At 41.0% G+C, this 19,132-nt stretch overlaps 1 protein-coding gene across 1 annotated transcript in view; it reads right to left on the reverse strand.

Annotated features, from left to right (window-relative positions):
* Window positions 1-445: 445 nt before the first annotated feature.
* The window catches only part of Gopc (golgi associated PDZ and coiled-coil motif containing), a 44,598-nt gene continuing 25,911 nt past the window's right edge, over window positions 446-19,132 (reverse strand). The window contains exons 3-8 of the mRNA XM_059272573.1: window positions 15,903-16,078; window positions 14,458-14,623; window positions 11,130-11,225; window positions 8,755-8,919; window positions 5,095-5,275; window positions 446-2,419 (exon numbers count right to left, since the gene is read on the reverse strand). Coding sequence (XP_059128556.1) covers window positions 2,292-2,419; window positions 5,095-5,275; window positions 8,755-8,919; window positions 11,130-11,225; window positions 14,458-14,623; window positions 15,903-16,078 — 912 coding nt within the window. The 3' untranslated portion in view covers window positions 446-2,291. The remainder of the gene's footprint in view (window positions 2,420-5,094; window positions 5,276-8,754; window positions 8,920-11,129; window positions 11,226-14,457; window positions 14,624-15,902; window positions 16,079-19,132) is intronic.

Here is a 19,132-nt window from a genome sequence, read left to right on the forward strand (position 1 = left end):
CTCACGTTCGTTCGTTCTCCTGAACAACTTCCCCTTTCACTGTAATGGTTTCACTGTAATGGCTTTGCAACAGCTGCCTGCCCACTTTTTAGCTTTGTCCAGGAAGCTTCGGTGTTATCTGGCCATCTATATTAATCTATATTATCTCACATCTATATTAATGTGAGATATAAAAACTACTTTCCACTCAGTGCTTTGGAAAAGGTGAAATACCTAGTTCATCCCTAACGATGACATAGTCTGAAAATGAACTCCCCACTAGGCCTGGGAAAGTGCCAGGATGCTCACAGCAGCAGTCAATCACTGTGCTCTCACAGCCTTCCAAACCACAAAGCAGCAGAGACCAGGACACTGACCTGCAGAAACATAAACTACTCTTTCTAAATACACACACACCGTAACCATCTCACACAGTCTCTCAGAGGGAATGCACAAAATGCCCATCCAGCTTCTAAAAATCTTATCCATTTATTGTGCAGATCTTGAAAAAAATCCGAAGGATTATAGCTTATATTTCCTAAATATTCACTCATACATATAAGGCATATTCTTTGGGGGAGAAAAAGCCATGGTCATTCCCAGGCAATGTATATTGAAAGAATATAGGAACAACAGCATGGTTTCATGTCATGGCAAAAATGTTTTCAGATCTGTTACCATGGATATTTTTTCTTCACCTAACTGAATACACTGGCTACCACCTACTTTGAAGATCACAAGTCATGCAGTGGGGCATGTGTTTGGCATGGGGAAATACATGAGAAAAAAACCAATCTTTCTCTTAAGAGGCCTAGCCTGTCAGGAGCAAACAATAATACGTAACTTTTTATTCATTTGTACAATTAAAATACTAACCTTGCTTACAGGCAATGTTACGCTACTAAGTACCTCAGCATCAGTAACAATATACAGACGAAGTGCATCTCTAGTTACCAGTGAACATGGTGATACTCTGAAGGATGAAACCACCCACACAGACCATAAACGAGCAACAGTTACAAACTAAACTTATAAATAGCGAAATCACAAAATAAAGTATATACACTTTATAGATTTAACTTTGAACAAATATATAATGCATCTGGGAAGAAGAATCATACCAAGAAAAGAGATACTAGAGGCTTCTCCCACTTAATATTCCCTTAGATGTAAATCCTTTAGAACAGTGACGGAGCGAAAGTCACCACCTCTTTAAAGACAGTATTTGACTTTGCCTAGCAAGGTGCAGTGCTCTGTGGGTCAGGAAGGAGGGAGCAGGCACTCTGTGCTTAGTTCTGATATGAGAGAACTAACGTATTTACAGAGTTCGCACATGAGTATTGCTTTAGTCAAGCATATACTCAAGAGAAGACCAATACGGTCACTGTACCAAAATGTCTTTACCTCGTCTTGCCCACCTTGGTTCCTGGCTTTTTAAATGATTGGCAAGTCAGGTACTTAAAGCATACTGCAGTTTGAACACAATGTATTTCATGACATCGTAATGTTTCCTGACTATCACAAGACAAAGCTTATAAACAACTCAAAATGTATAAACATTTGAGACTAAACACTAATAGTGTAATGCTCCAGTGCCACGCACACAGATCAACATAATTGACAACAGGTATTTCACACTCGTCTGCGTTTCCTTTAAAAACCCAAAGTAAAATGCACACTAACTTTTCAGAAACTACTTCTAGTGCAGCATTGATTGCTACGGATTGCCTAAAGAAAATATTTTGTACTGCAATAAACTGGAAAGCAAACCCGTTATAATAAATGATCATGAAGAATTAATTTAGATATCAGGAATGTACAACACACCTTTTTAAAAAACCTGAAACAAATTTTTCAGTTAAGCAAAAATGTCAACCTAGATTTCTGCAATTCACTGAGTCAAGTTCTGTCATCTGAAGTTCTGCAGTTTATCCTTAGGGAATATGTGATAAGGATTCATTTACGCTGCTGTGTTTAAAGGGTACTTAGAAAATCCAGTTAGCATTGTCCTGTTAAATATGAAAGGGAGCCAAATGAAATAGCATCCACTTGGCCCTTAAGAGCCTAGTAATACCCCTTGGGAGACACATGCTTTGGTGCTTAGAGTCCAGGAAAATCAAAACTGCCTTCCATGCAATAGCTAATTAAGGTATACCACAGAAAACAGGGTTTATGCACTTAGAATTGCTCACACGAAGCCCTGAGGTTCCCGCCTGTCTTAGGCAGCACACAGCCTGCCCTGATCTTGTGCAATCTATCACCGTCTTCACTAGTGCCCCAAGTTCAGAGTCTGATGACCATCCGGGGGTGGATTAGTAAGCCTTTTTATGATGCAGGCTGTGCAGATCAGCTGCTCGTGAGGTGCTGTCGTCCAGAGGGCTCTCACCCGAAGCCCCCATGTCCCCGTTCTCATGTGCGTCACTCACTGTCTTCTTATACCCTGGAAGAAGGGAACAGAAGGAAAACCAGGAAGTCTGGGCTGAAAATACGTCTATATTTTATAATTTCACTGAGAAAAAAAAGTGTCCACTGAAATTATTAGCAGTGATATAAGGCAAACTAACACTGTCTTGATCAAATTAGGAGTACTTAAGGGTTCATGTTATAGCAGATAGCAACATCACACACATTTTAAAGTGTTACTGAAATCTATTGAAGCCACCTGAAAGTTGTGAAATAAATCTATCTAGTTTTCTAAACAACTTAGGGTTGAGAAACATTCAATTTTACTTATACAACTATCTACTGAAATGCAAATATTTTAATTTTTATATTTTGCTTCCACATGACAATGAGTTCCTGGACATCCTAGGAGTCACAGGAAGACCTCAAACCCAACAAAGATATAATTTTCATTATCTGGTGCAGTTAAAGTGATATGCCATATGGCATGCCTTTTGGCTGAGTCCTATTTCATGGTTTAGGTGCTTGCAGTTTACATAAGTAACAGAGAGTTTTCTAACCTCAGCTATAACAAAAAATAAGAAACATGCTTTCTGCCTTTCTATTTGTTTGTTTGTTTATTTATTTATGTGTCTGTTTGTTTGTTTTTGTTTTTCAAGACATGGTTTCTCTGTGTAGTCCTGGCTGTCCTGGATCTTGCTCTGTAGACCAGGCTGGCCTCGATCACAGAGATCCGCCTGCTTCAGCCTCTTGAGTGCCATATTAAAGGTATGCACCACCACTGCCCAGTGTGGAACAGGTTTTCTAATCCCCATAATAGTAAAAAGACAATGGAACCATGGGATAGCAGCTCAACACTGTAAGGTTCTGACAAAATTCCACAACATTCTATCCATGTCCATCCTGTGGGCCACCTGTGTCCTCAAGACAGAGTCTCATTGTTATGGCTCTAGCTGTCCTGAAACTCACTTTGTAGACCAGGCTGGCCTCAAACTCAGTTTCAACTGTCTCAGCCTCGTAAGTGTTGCCTGCTATTCATTTCTAGACACATTTTTAACATATTTATTTTATTTATGTGTATAAGTATGTACACGTGTCTAAACGCCTGTGGAGGCCAGAAGAGGGCATCAGATTCCCTGGAGCTCAAGTTCCATTAGGTTGTGAGGTGCACAATGTGGGTGCCGGGAACTGAACTCCAGTCCTCCACAGCGTGGCAAGTGCTCTGAACCAGTGCCATCTCTCCAGCCCCAGCAGCTGCTAGCTTTACAGAAGGTAGCTAGATTTGCATCTAGGTCTTTGTTTATTTTGTTACAAGTGCATGCAGAATCAGCTTCATAGACTTATTATTATTTTCAAATAACTGCCAATTTTCTTTAGTACCATACAGAAATCTAACAATGTGGACCTCAGGTATCACCAACTCACAGTTACATTAGAGTTCAATTGCTTTTCTTACACTGTGAAGGTGAACACACACTATTCTGTAAAATCTCATACGGGTCATGTGAAAAACACTGGATTCCTGAAGTAAGTAGCAATTCAAAAGCTGACACATTTTATTGCATTATGTAAGAATTACATTTATTAGTGTGTCCATCCAGCTCATTACAAACTTACATATGGGAAGCAGTCAAGCTCCTGGGGATTGATGCCGTGTTCTACAAAACACTACTTTTCACTGGAGAGCTCCTGTTTTATTTCTGGCAATAAGTACTCTCAATTGTCTTCTCTGAAGTAACAGACTGAAAAATTTTAAGATAATGGCCACCCAACAGTCTGAATAACCATCATCTGTCAGTCATTCCTCCCAAGAAGTTAGGAAGCCAACCAGTGCAGTACTTGTTAAGACCAGCATCTTTGTTCAGTCTGACGAGTAACTGACACTCATACCTGCATCTCATGAATGGAGTTTTAAAAAGCAATGTACAAAAACAACTGGCACTGGGACCTAGGCCAAGAACACTGTAGAAAAATAAAGATAAAAGTGGAGGGGTTTGTGATGCATGCCTGTGATCTCAGCACTTGGAGACTGAGGCAGGAGGACTGCAAACTCAAAGCCAGCCCAGGCTTTACAGTGGGATCCTGTCTCAAAAAGCAAATCAAAACTAAGTAACATACTCAAGAATTAGCATTTAATTTAAAAAAATCAGTTTTTATAGTAACCCAAACGCCAATTTCATCTAAAAATCAATTCTGTTTCATCACAGTATTATTATGAAAAGCTCCCCGAGTCCATGTGCCTCTCTCAAAAGATCCCAAGGACTCCCCGACACTTATCTAGGATAACTTGGAAATCACTACTCTACCCAAAGAAAGTGCTAGCATATTTCTTTAATAATTACCAAATTAAAAATCTTGAGGCTCATATATCCTGATTTGGGCAATAATCATAGACATCAATTTAACCACTAATCCACACTTAAGTTCTAACTCCTTGTGTTCTGAGAAAAGAATTTTCATTAAGACACTTGTACTCTAAAGGGACGTTGGTTTCTGTTTCAGAGTCTAGAAAATCAGAATCTTCTGAAGTGTCTTCGCCAAGATGAACTAGAAAACATGTAAATTAGTATGCATAGTAAACTTTCAGAGTGACTGTTCCTTCCTTTCGTCAGCATCATTAAAGCTGTGTTCCTGGAGAACACTGAGGCCTTCACATGTCAAAATGCCACTAATAATCAGCATATTCATAATACAGTTTGGAGGCATTTTTACCTTGTAACACTTTCATTTCGCCACCGCTCTCCTTGCAGCTAGCACCAGGATTACCACCTCCTTCTAACTCATCAAGGTACAGACGGTAACGCTGTCCACTCTCATCCTCATACTCGACATTTTCATCATCAGAATCCACTTCAGGAGCCACGTACACCACTTCAAATTCAATCTCTCCTCTCTAAACAGGGAGGAAGACAGAAAGTCAGTCACTGTGATCATAATCAAGACAGAATTCCCAGTCTTCGGGAACAGGTACCGGGAGGAGGAGATGGCAGACACTGCTCCTTTTCAGTCAGGCATGACATTCTCGACTCTCTAGAGGTCCAAGTGCGGGAGGCCATGATGGCCAGACCACTCCGTGGATGTCTCTACAAGGGAGTCCCTTCTAACTATTACAGTTCCTTCTACTGATCAAAGCATTCGTTCGTCTGAGACGAAGTCTCAAGCAGACCAGCCTGGCCCTGAATCTGCACACAGCTGAGGATGAGCTTCAACTCCTGGTCTTCCTGCCTCCACTTCCTTTTCTTAAAAAAAGGTATTTATTTATTTATTTTATGTATGTGAGTGCTTTATCGGATTGTATGACTTTATGCCAGAAGAAGGCATCAGATCCTATTATAGATGGTTGTGAGCCACCATGTGGGTGCTGGGGATTGAACTCAGGACCTCTGCAAGAGCAGCCAGTGCTCTTAACCACTGAGCCATCTCTCCAGCTCCCTGCCTCCACCTCTTAAGAAAAGGGATTACAGGTGTATGAGTGACCTGACCATAGTATTTTAAATAGTGTATCTAAAATAAAAGGGATGCTTAACTATTAAATTTACAGAATACTGGAACAAGTGTCCAGTTTAAAGTCATCTTACACTTTACCAGCAATTTAACAAATCTATTTAAACAGATATTAAATAAACTTGTATATAAGGGTGTCAAACAAACTTTACTAGTTCAAGAAATTGCTATGACTATTGTTCTCCCTTTGAGATAGGAACTTATTCTGTAGCCTACACTAGCCTGGAACTCAACCACACTAGCTTCAAACTTGCAGCAATCCTCCTGCTTCAGACTCCCCAAACTGGGATTATGGGTGTGAATTACTACACTCAACTTATTTTTAAGTCTTAAACCTTTGTTTAAAAGAAAAAAAAGCCGGGCGGTGGTGGCGCACGCCTTTAATCCCAGCACCCGGGAGGCAGAGCCAGGCGGATCTCTGTGAGTTCGAGGCCAGCCTGGGCTACCAAGTGAGTTCCAGGAAAGGCGCAAAGCTACACAGAGAAACCCTGTCTCGAAAAACCGAAAAAAAAAAAAAAGAAAGAAAAAAAAACTTCTTACTGAGACAACATTTAATAAAGGTATTTATTTAGTAATAACAGTAATTACTATATTTATTGCATAAAATTATAGGTTTTATTGATCCCCAGGGCATCCCTATTATAGTCTCTTTCTCATAAATGGGAAGCCTTGATGAGTACTGAAGAGAACACGTAGCTTTCTGCACATCACAAGCAAGCACAAAGCAACAGCAGTTTGGCTGTGAAGTCCTTACTCGTTCCTCTATGCTAGGCTAGATGCAGTATTTTTATGGTTATTCTTTAACAACAACTCTATGCTCAAGTATAAAATTATAAGTAATTTGAAGGTAAAGAAAACTCCCAAGATCTAACTGTTATTTACTGAGACTGCAGTCACCACATCCTAGTCTTGTGTGTGTAACTCTGAAAATTACAGCCTGTCTTTTGTCAGAACAGAGTGTGCCGGTTTTGACTGCTACCCACTTAGAGTCTTTGGTGCTCTGCTTTCCCGGTGCTGGCCCTGACAAGTGTGCTGAGGCTGTTTCTTCCACACTCACTACTGCCTACCTGCAGCTCCTTTGCTTTCCCGGTGCTTGCCCTGACAAGTGTGCTACAGGCCGTTTCTTCCACACTCACTACTGCCTACCTGCAGCTCCTTTGCTTTCCCGGTGCTGGCCCTGACAAGTGTGCTACAGGCTGTTTCTTCCACACTCACTACTGCCTACCTGCAGCTCCTTTGCCACAGCTGCTATTCATCCAGTTCTTCTGCTATTGACACACAGTCAAAGTGAGCCCCGAAGACACTAACTCAGGAGGCAACAGTAGTGTCTCTCTTATCAGATAATTAAATGACAGCATCATCACAATATAGGGCGTCAGAGAGAGGACTGCTGGAAGTAGACGGTTTTTAGTCATAAAATATAACTGTCTAGCTTTCTTATTTAACATAATTAAGGTGGGCTGAGGGATAGCTCAGTGGTTAAGGGCACTTGCTGCTCTTGCAGAGGACCCAGTTTCAACTCCTAGCACCCACATAATTAATAAATACCATGTGTGAAGTTAGATAGATAATGTAGTCTCAAAGGCATGTCCATATCCAGCCCATGCCCACATACATGTGCCTAGGATACCCATGAATGTGACCCAACACAAAATTGTAAAACATTGCAAGACTGTTTTTGCCATTTTTTTTTTTCTTTTTTCCTGAGACAGTGTTTCTCTGTACAGCTTTGCACTTTTCCTGGAACTCACTCTGTAGCCCAGGCTGGCCTTGAACTCACAGAGATCTGCCTGCCTCTGCCTCCTGAGTGTTGGGATTAAAGGTATGCACCACCACCGCCTGGCTGTTTTTACCATTTTTTTAAAACTCCATTGTGTGATTCCAAAGACTAAACTTTGCAGGTGACAATGTTCTGTCGCAGTATCAAAAGGTTAGAAATACATACAAACACAAATTTCAGGCTTAATATAGAAGACCTTTCTAAAAGTCATTATCAGTAGGTCTTCCCTTTGAATCCATTTAATCAATGTCATAGAAATGTTTCATGCATCATCATGTAGAGCTGAGCTAATCAAATATACAATCACACTCAAGTACGATTGTTCTACACTAGTATAGTAACGTCGATGATCCCCAACCTTAATGTTGTAATTCCCTCAACCCTATTTTCAGAGGAAAACAGAGGTGATAAGGACATGAGATAACAAATCTGACTCTAAATATGGATTCTTATTCTATAATTTAATTTGCTAGGCAACTCTGAGCACATCCTTCATTCTCTAAGAATTTCAGTTGAGCTACTTTAGTATTTATTACTATCATTATTTTATATTATTTGTATTGGTGTTTTGCCTGCATGAATGCCTGTGCCCTTGGAAACCAGAAAAGGGCTTAGGATAGATCCTGGACCTGGTATTATTATTAATGTAGGTGCTGAGAGTCGAAACAATTAAGAGCAGCAAGTGCCCTTAACCACTGAACCATCCCTCAGCCCACCTTAACTTTGTTAAATAAGAAAACTGCACTAGAGGAATGCTAAGGGTCCTTTCAGTTATATTTTATGACCAAAAGCAGTCTGCTTCCAGCAGTCCTTTCTCTGACACCCTATACTGCGGTGATGATGTCAATCATGCTCTTAAGTGTCTATCCTATTCTGAGTATCAACACATACCTTACTGCTCCATTTCAACTGGACAGATGAGACTGCCACACAGAGGACTGATGCAATCTGTTCAAGGGTAAGTAGCTTTGGAAAGGAGTAAACATAACCACCCTTTTCGGCAAGTATGATCATATGACATCTATAAGCTTCAAAGAATGGAAACAAGCTCTATACCAGTTTTAATTACATGAAGAAAATTAATTCACCTGCTGGGAAAGTATGGTTACAGCTTCTTTATGCTTTGTGTCCCTTAGGTTAACTCCATTCACTGCCAGAATAGCATCTCCAACATGGAGTCCTCCACATCTATCAGCAGGCTGTCCTGGATGGATCTCAGAGATGAGGATGGGAACACCATGCTCCTTCCCGCCCTAACAATAACAGTATCAAAGGCAGTTAGTTAGTTTACATGTTATAAAATGGCTGCAGATCATCTTAGAGACATTTTCTTAAAAACTCATTTCAGTAAGTAGAGGGTTTCTGTAAACACTTGCTACCAAGGAGGCACCTCCGAGCACAATGACTAAAAACAACCTCACCTCATTTCTTAAACATTAAGAACAAATTATGTATGTCCCCAGAACTTTGTGCCATCTTGTGGGCCCTTCGATAGCACTTTTACCCAGTGTAAATTGTTATGTACTGTGATGGCAGAGTATCGGGGCTCCCATAGGCTCATATATCCGACTGCTCAGTCACCAGGGGGTAGAACTGTTGGAAAGGATTAGGATTATTATGAAGTGCGGCCTTTCTGGGGAAGTGTGTCACTGGGGATGGATGGGCTCTGAGGTTTCAGGTCTAGTGACTCTCTCTCAGCCTTCAATCGGGATGCAGTTCTCAGCTACCGCTCCAGTGCCATACCCGCTGCCGTGCTCCCCACCATGACGACAACGGACTAAGCCTTGGAAACTATAAACACCCCAGTTGAAGAGTTGCCTTTTATAAGAGTGGCCTCGGTCCTGGTGTCTCTTCAGAGCAATAGAACACTGACTAAGATATGGATGATAAGATCAATTCTTTTATGTATAACCAAGATAATACAGGTTTTTTGAGACAAGGTCTCTCTATGCAGCTCTGAAACTTGGTATGTAGACCAGGCTGGCCTAGAACTCAGAAATCCACCTAGCTCTGCTTGACAAGTGCTGGGATTAAAGGCATGTGCCACTATGTACAGCTCTAACCAAGACAATTTTAAAATTGCATAATAACTCTTCAATTTCAGAAATACAAAAATATGTAATGTTGAATTGAAGAAATACAGTAATAGTTAACTGCTTGTATAATTGTTATGTTATTTCTATTTAAAAAGTTTTATTTTATGTATATTGGTGTTTTGCCTGCCCCTATGTCTTTATAAAATGGTCGTGCCAGGTGCCTTAGAAGGCCAGAAGAGGGTGTCAGATCCCCTGGAAATGGAGTTACAAACAGTTATGAGCTGCCATGTAGATGCTGGGAATTGAACCTGGGTCCCTTCAAAGAACAGCCAGTGTGCTTAACCACTGACCTTTTCTCTAGCCCTAAGGGCATTGCATTTTGAAAAGTAGATACTTAATAAATAAGTAAATAAATATAAATTAAATCTTTTTTTTTTTCTTTAATGTCCTGGAACTCTGTAGACCAGGCTGGCCTTAAACTCACAGAGATCCTCCTGCCTTTGCCTCCCAAGTTCTGAGATTAAAGGAGTGAGTCATCATCACCCAGCAGTTAAATCATGTTTTTATAAGAAACATTTCTACATTAGGCAATACCAGAAAACAAATGAACTCATACAATACTTAAACAGTCTCAAATGAAAACCGAAGGAAAGCATTAATATAAAACAAAATGACTCCTATTATGTATTGCTCTTTAATATGTTGTCCAAGAATAAGCTTTGGTAAAGTAGCAAAAAAAAAAAAAAAAAAAAGATGCTGAAATACGGATCCAAGGCCCAGTGAAATCTGACAGGTAAAAGTGACACATAACCCAAGGAGAACAGAATCTGGAGCCACTTAACTCAGAGGGAACAGCCATGGCTGCACACAGGCTCCAGAAACAAAACAGAGACTTGTACAGATCACGCTTCCAGTTGTACTGAAGATGTTAGCAACTAAGTTATAACAAGTTTTATACACAAAAAAAGGTTTTTTGCAAAAGTGTTACTGCCTAAGTCTTGAAAAATTTAGGGGCACCTGGCAGAGGGATGAGGATCTATCCCTGGTGTGAGCAGGCTTTCTGGAGCCCATTACCTAGGGAGGGACACCTTGCACAGCCTTGATGCAGTGGGGAGGGGCTTGGACCTGCCTCAACTGAATGGACCAGGCTCTGCTGACTTCCCACGGGAGGCCTTACCTTAGGAGGAGGGGATGGGAGGCCGGGGAGAAGGCTGGGGGCGGGGGAGTGGGAGGATGGATAAGAGGAGGATCTGTGGTTGGTATGTAAAATGAAAAAAAAAATTTCTTTAAAAAAAAATAAAGAAAAAGAAAAATTCAGTTGTTTTGAGCTATATCCAAAACATTTTGTTCCCCAGACAACGCCCAACAAAGGAGCCTGGTTCTACCAGACACCTGTCCATTAGGAATCCGGAAGCACTACTTCTTACTGTAATTGAAATGCCAAGGCCTTCATGATCTTCCTTAAGGAGGAGAACTTTCCGAATCGGACCAACTCCCTGGCTTTTCTTCAAAGAGTCTTGATCCTTATTGCAGGGAAAAAAGAAAAAAAAAACGTAGTATTTAAATAACAAACCAAGCAGAACTCTTGTTACATAACTCGTTTTTAGAAATCATTATTAATCTCCTGGTATAGATAAACAGCACAGTAATTAAAAGATGAAAATGCTGTTCAGTAGGTATTGTAAATTTTAAGATAATTTTCTCACCTTTTGTAAATATCTGTTTAGATTATAAAATGACCAGGAAGCAGTCAATAAACAAATATCTTCAAGGAATAACATATCTTAATATCCTATATAAATGCTAACTGATTTTTAGAATTGAGAATTTTTTTCAACTTGAACAACTACTTACTTTTTATTCTCTAGTGTTCTAGAACCTATCTGTTAAAAACAGTTCCTTTAATTGTTCTTTCTTTGACTTCCCTTGCCTTTTTTTTTTTTTTTTTTTAGTTCAAACCTAAGACCTTATTGCACGCTAAGCAAACACTTTGCTCTGGCACCCTCAACTCCCTCTGGTATCTTTGATCCTTTTCTCTCTACTAAACTCCTTTTCAACTCAGCAGGTAGATAATTCTAACCATCTTCCAATTTTAGGAAACTTGACAAACCCCCAAACCAAGCCAAACAGGAGCCCAACCCAACACCCCTCCAGTCTTCCCGTCTTGTTATCACCACCTTCTACCCTTCATGCATGGTCACTTCCTTGCCTCCACATTACTTAGGTCACTTTGATTAAGACTATTCCCTAGTCTGCAATTTTCTTTCTGGTCACTTGGAACAATACTGCTGAATCCAGTGAACACCTTTCATCACTGCTCTACCCAGCGGAAAGTTAACAGGCCATAAGTACCTGGTGTGAAACCCCCTCTTTCCCTCTGGCTCTATCACACTACTTTCCCAGGTGATCTGCATCGACTGTTCGGGCTTCTCTCTTGGTGACCCCCTCTTTCCCTCTGGCTCTATCACACTACTTTCCCAGGTGATCTGCATCGACTGTTCGGGCTTCTCTCTTGGTGACCCCCTCTTTCCCTCTGGCTCTATCACACTACTTTCCCAGGTGATCTGCATCGACTGTTCGGGCTTCTCTCTTGGTGACCCCCTCTTTCCCTCTGGCTCTATCACACTACTTTCCCAGGTGATCTGCATCGACTGTTCGGGCTTCTCTCTTGGTGACCCCCTCTTTCCCTCTGGCTCTATCACACTACTTTCCCAGGTGATCTGCATCGACTGTTCGGGCTTCTCTCTTGGTGACCCCCTCTTTCCCTCTGGCTCTATTACACTACTTTCCCAGGTGATCTGCATCGACTGTTCGGGCTTCTCTCTTTGTGACCCACTCTTTTCCTCCACACTAAGTTCCCATCCGTGGCCTCCTGTTCCTGTTACTTTATACATGCTTTCCCTGGCTACTTACTTCCATGATTTCAATTCTACCAGACAAAACACAACTTCCCTAATAGCTCTCCAACTTCAGTCTTCTGTCCTGAACTGCAGCCACTCGCTCAAGTGGATGGATTTCTAGATGTCACACGGGCACTTCAAACACTGCTTGTCTAGAACTGAGGTCATCTTTCCTCTCACAGAACTTCATCTTCCTGTACTTCCTCCATCAGTAAAAGCCAAAGAACACTTAGTTAGCCAAACCAAAAGCTCAGACTTACTTCCTCATCTAACAGCTGTCAAAGCTCAGCCAGGCAAACCCTCCTCATTCCAACTCCCTCGGAGCTGCCCTCCTGTATTTCCACTGTTACTTCCCCAGCTTTTCCCATTTTCTCCCTGGATCACCACTATGCCCTTCTGACTGAGGTAGCTGGGCACATAATCATACTATTATGTTCACTATTTTATTTAAAAGGTCCATAATTATCAGAGTAATTAAGCCTCCTATATTTAATGTAAAATAACTTTGATCTTCTGGTTTCTAGCTAACTAGTTAGATGATGTCACAAAGTTATTTGAGTATGCTTTATCACTCTGATACCACCCACACCAACCACTGTATCCCTCTTGTAGGCGGTTCTCAGATCCACTGGACCTCAGGGTTAATACGGGGCATCAGGCTCTAGAAGACAGTGACATATCTATGCACTGGGACCGTGTTCCTCATTATGTCCTATTAATTCTTCTTACAAAAACTTTTGTGGAGGCAACAGATTATTATACTGTTTAAGGCTGTGGTGGTTTGAATGAGAATGGATCATATATTTAAATGTTTGGTTTCTACTTGTTAGACTGTTTAGGAAGGACTAGGAGGTGTGGTCTTGTCTCTGTCTCTCTACTTGTTGCCTGCAGATCAGGGTGTCAGCTCTTAGCTACTGCTCCAGCATCATGCCTGCCTGCCTGTTACTGTGTTCCTCATCATGATGTTCATGGATTAATTCTCTGAAACTGTAAGCAAGTCCCCAAATAAAATCTTCCTTTTATAAATTGCTTTAGACATAGTGTTTCATCATAGCAATAGAACAATAACTAACACAAAGGCCACATTCATATGGTACTAAAATGTGTGAACTACTGTGGGAAAGTGGTTCATATATTAATTTTTTTTATTTGTTTGCTTTTTTTGAGACAGGGTCTCACTATGTACCTCTGGCTGTCCTGGAACAAATTTTGTAGACCAGGCTGGCCTCGAACTCATAGAGATCCGCCTGCCTCTGCCTCCCAAGTTCTGGGATTAAAGGAATGTGCCACCATCACCTGGCCCAATATATTAAATTTTTATAGTTAAAGTCTGTATTATCTAATACAATTTAATAAGGATTTATCCAGGTAGAATGCTCCCGTAAAATGATGGCTATGGAAGCAGAAACCTGAATAAAGACTTCAAATTCTTCTAACTGAAGACAAAATAAATGTAAATATTATTTCAGAATCTATGTTTGGATATAGGTACCAAAATTCCCTTGAAAAGTTCTCCCAAATACAACTCATCACAGATAAGTTTATAATAAATTTCAACATGCTCAATCATGATACAGGAAAATTTTGAAATATGATCCAAAGTACAAACAATATGTGTTTGCTAGACAGGGCTTACGGTCTGCAGAAACACCACTCTTGGGACATCAAGTCAGAAAAATGACCAAATTCCTTTGGGTAATTAAACCTTTTAAATATTTAACTACTTAAATAAGCTGAACCCCCTTTTCATTCTTTAAGTAAAGGTTTCAAATACTGGTAGAAGGGAAGAAGGAACAGAGAAGTAGACTGGTAATCAAGCCACGACAGGATAAGTGGGTGGGAAGCAGGAACATACGTGGCCTGGGGGTGCCTGCATGGGTCGCTTCAGGTCATTGCGTCCTCTGCAGGCTCTGATGACAGTTTTGTGGCGATGCAAATGTATTTCTGCTTCTAACTGGTTCCAGAGCTTGTCATGAGCAGGTCCTTTCATATCTCGTCCCAGTAACTGTATTTGTTGGACCCTTCACATGGGAAAAAGAGAGTAGCTCTTGGTACGCTTATTATATTTAAGATATTTGAGAAGAATTATTACTTTAAGTAGCTATTACATACATTTTAGTTGATAACAAAACTAATACCCAGGTTTTTCACAATGTCTCTCAAATTTGTACAGGTAAATGGAAAGGGACAAGTATCTTTAAGGAAAAATCAGCTAAAAAAATTTTTTTAAAGACATAAGTGAGAACTACTTTAACTATATACTTAATTTAAATACATCTAAGAAAACATTTTTTGAGGTTAAAGGCAACACGTTTTATTTCTTGCATAACTGAATTCAGTGTACTATTGGCATAGAAGCAGTTAGATGACTCTGACCATATAAAAACATTTCTTTTAATTATATTTCAAAATGATAAAATTATTTGCTTAAGGGCTAGAGAGAGAAAGCTCAGTGGTTCAGAGCACCTGATGCTCTTGAAGAGGACCCAGGTTCAGTTCCCAGCACCCATATGGTCTCACAACCATCTGTAACTCTTGTTCCAGGGGATCTGACCTCTTCTGACCTCTGAAGGCACTGCATACACACGGTGTATATTTAACATGCAGGCAAAACACTCACACATAAAATAAAATTTAAAAATCTAAAAATAATTTAAAAAATCTTTGCTTCATCTCAGTTCTTTTTTTTTTTTTTTTTTTTTTTGGTTTTTTTTTTTTTTTTTTTGGTTTTTTCAGACAGGGTTTCTCTGTGTAGCTTTGCGCCTTTTCCTGGAACTCACTTGGTAGCCCAGGCTGGCCTCGAACTCACAGAGATCCGCCTGGCTCTGCCTCCCGAGTGCTGGGATTAAAGGCGTGGGCCACCACCGCCCTCATCTCAGTTCTTAATAGAACATAAAAATGAGTATAAAATGATTTGATACTAGCATGTCACCAAAGTTTGTGACTGATTTCCTAACAATATTAAAGCCAACAGAACTAACTTTTATAATAAAATTACTTTTATTCTTAAATATATTTGAGGGGCCAAAAAGAGCAGATGTAGCAGACCAAGGGACTCCTCATTGATGACCACATGGGTACTGCCTATTGGCAGAGTTATAGGCATCTCACAGTAAGTTAATGTCAGTCTGTATGAGTAAACGACACTTAGTATGGGTAAATAAATAATGCTGCCAATATTAATTCAACACTGCTAACCTATAGCTACACATAAAAACAACTGAGGGTAAAATGGTTCCTTTACAGGAGGTGAGTCAGCCGCTGGCCACTAAGAATACAAGCAGAGCCGTCTTTACACACCTGCCCGCCAGCTCCTTATCCAAGTACTTGGCAGCCAGCCTGGCCCCGTAGACCTCCGCCTGGAGAACAGCGATGTGCCTGCGGAGGGCCTCATTCTCCTTCCTGAGCAGCTTCACTTCAGCTTCCAGTTGAGCTTCCTTTACCTTCTCCGTTTTATTTGCCTCAAGTTCTCTTTCCTAGAGAAATTTAGAAACCATAGCTTTATAACAATGTCTTTATGACTCTACAGCCAGGAGATGATGCCCTGTAAAAATACATGCAAGCTCAGGACAAAACACAAACAATGAAAACATGAGAAACTGGATTGGAACACAAGGCTGAATCTAGTTCTTTGTTTTCATACGTATTTTAGTGTGTGTGGCACACATATGTGGGCTGTCCGCGGAGGCCAAAGGAGGGCTCATATACCTGGGAGCTGCAGTTCCTGGTGGTTGTGAGCAGGCTGATAGGGTGCTGGGTCCTCGGGAAGAACAGCAAGTGCTCTTAACTGCTGAGCCATCTCTTCAGAGCATAATTCTTGGTTTTTGAGATAGTCTTTCTCGGCAGCTCAGGCTGGCCTGCTCACTATATAGCTCTGGCTAGCCCTGAATCTGAAATCCTTCGTCCGTCTTTCAAGTACTGGGATTACGGATACATAAAACAATGCCTGGCTGGATTTCCTTCTTTTAAAATTAGGAATACAATGTCTTGGACCTTCTTTTGGATAAGTGCATGCCATGATGCACGCTGCCATTAAGAGAAGCAAGAGCAGTCTTAAGTAAATACTGAGTTGACTCACTTTCTAAAAATGACTAGACTAATAGAAAAACATAAGTCACACATGGCAGCTCACGACTGCAAGCCTCAGGAGGCTGCAGTAGAAGGACCCTGAGTTCCCGGTCACCCTTGGCTACACACAGTTTCAGGCTGGCTTTTACCCACTGTCCTATTCCAAGTTTTAAGAAAATACCATATAACCATGCTTGGAGAGCCTATAGTTACTACGTTAGAACACACACTTAAAAATTCTGTAGGAAAGAATGTCTATGGTATAGAGTATTCTTTTTTTTTTTAGAGATTTATTTATTTATTATGTATACAGTGTTCTGCCTGCATGTATGCCTGCACATCAGAAGAGGGCGCTAGATCTCATGATAGATACTTGTGAGCCACCATGTGGGTGCCGGGAATTGAACTCAGGACCTCTAGAAGAGCAGCCAGTGCTCTTAACCTCTGAGCCATCTCCCCAGCCCAGTATAAAGTATTCTTACTACATGGATCTAGGTCATTTTTCTAGGGAAAACAACTTCTTCCCTTTGCCTCCTATGAAGTAAAATAGTCACCCATTTTCAGCTCTCATAAAAGAAGTTCTATCTTCAGCCTTCTATGTGCGTCTACAGGTATTAGAGGACATAATCCCCAAACCATCACTATTAACGTTTTTTCCTCCTAAGACAGGCTTTCCCTGTGCAGATCTGGCTGCCCTGGATCTTGCTCTGTAGACTAGGCTGGCCTCAAACTCAGAGATCCACCTGTCTCTGCCTCCTGAGTGCTGGGACTAAAGGTATGCACCACCACCGCCCGGCTAAATTTTTACTTTGAGTTCATATATGAGAACTAATGTTCACTTTTCCTTGTGTTTATACAGTGTGATTATGCTCACAGACCATGGGATCAGGATCCAAGTATAAAATGGGAAGCTTCAAGTCAAAGCAGAATGCAAAATGGAAGGTACAAGTCCTGGCCAAAGAAAGGCAAATTCCAAATCAGATGCTCACTAAGTGTGTGGCTAAACACACCTCTTCTACAGTTGAATAGAGGCGCCACAGGTATTAGTTCTGAGTCAAAACCAGAAGAGGATCGCTGAAGCAGGAAGGGTGAGGCTCTTAGCTCTGACCTCTTGGCTTTCTTCTCTGAATCAGCTCTGTGTTTCTTATTTAACAAGACGGTTGGTTACATCCACACTAGCATTTATCCTGATCTGAGCCACTCCTGCTGACTTACAGAAGTCCACAGAGCCGAAGAAAACATGATTATACTTTTATGATATGTATATCATGATATATGATACGTTGATCATGAGATACAGAGGACATTACTCAATTCATCGTTATGTCCCCTTTATGAATACTCTGCTTCTCATCACAAGGAGAAGCTGTTTCTGTTGAGGAACTGGCAACGGTATTATTCTGGTATAGGCACCAACTAAATAGTTATTTTTCCTTTTAATCTAGATACTGAGAAGGTACACACTGGATATGCACCCAGTCACTGGGAGGCTGAGGCAGGACAATTAGGAGTTCAAAGCCAGCCTCAGCTGTATAGCAAGTTTGAAGCTAGCCCAGAATACCAGAGACCCTGTCTTAAGCAAACACTTGGGCATGGTGGCTCACTCCTGTCATCCCAGCATTCTGGAGGCAGAGGCAGGAGAAACTGCTCAAGTTTGAAGCCAGCTTGGGCTATACAGCAAGTTCCAGGACAGCCAGCGCTACACAGTGAGGTTTGCCTCAGTAAAGAAAGGGGGCGGGGAGAGAACACAAATCAAATATAAGCAAATGTTGGCCAACTTGTTGAATATATTTTGGTACTAATTTAGTTGATGCTTTTGTTCTATTTTGACCAGCATCAAAAATGATATGTTCAAAAACAAGGTATTACATAATCTTAATACACATGCATTTTAAGTACATTATGTGTGTATACACATGTAGAAAGAAGGGAAAACTATCAAATGCTGAATATTCAGCAATTTCCTTGAGTACAAACGTCTGTTATATATAAGGCTGGGAGTGTAGCTGAATGGTGAGGGCTTGCCTAGCTAGCATGGGTCTGATCGCAGCTGGGGAAGCCCGTCTCATTTGTAAGGATATTTATTATATAACGGATGAGCAGAAGGAAGAGAAGCAGGGTTTCCCTCAGCTTTTGTAAACACAAACACACACACACACAAGCCCATTCACAGTCTCTAGGCACTCTTGGTAGAGACATGGAAAGCTAGTAACGTAGACTCTTTTATAGCAACTCCCCTCCTTCCGCCTGCTTTCTCTTCTCTGAGACAGTTTCATCACGTAGCCCAGGCTGGCTGTGGTAGCCCAGGCTGGCTGTGCTACCCTGCCTGGTTTTAGGTGGTGCTGGGAGCTCTCTCCACGCTAGCAACTCCACTCACTGAGCTTCACTCCCAGCCTGGAGACCAAGACTTCTTTGGTGTACAGGTTATATAAACATTACTACAAGGATTACCTCCTTCCAAT

Source organism: Peromyscus eremicus, chromosome 8b, assembly GCF_949786415.1.
Source record: "Peromyscus eremicus chromosome 8b, PerEre_H2_v1, whole genome shotgun sequence".
NCBI classification, from domain to species: Eukaryota; Metazoa; Chordata; class Mammalia; order Rodentia; family Cricetidae; genus Peromyscus; species Peromyscus eremicus.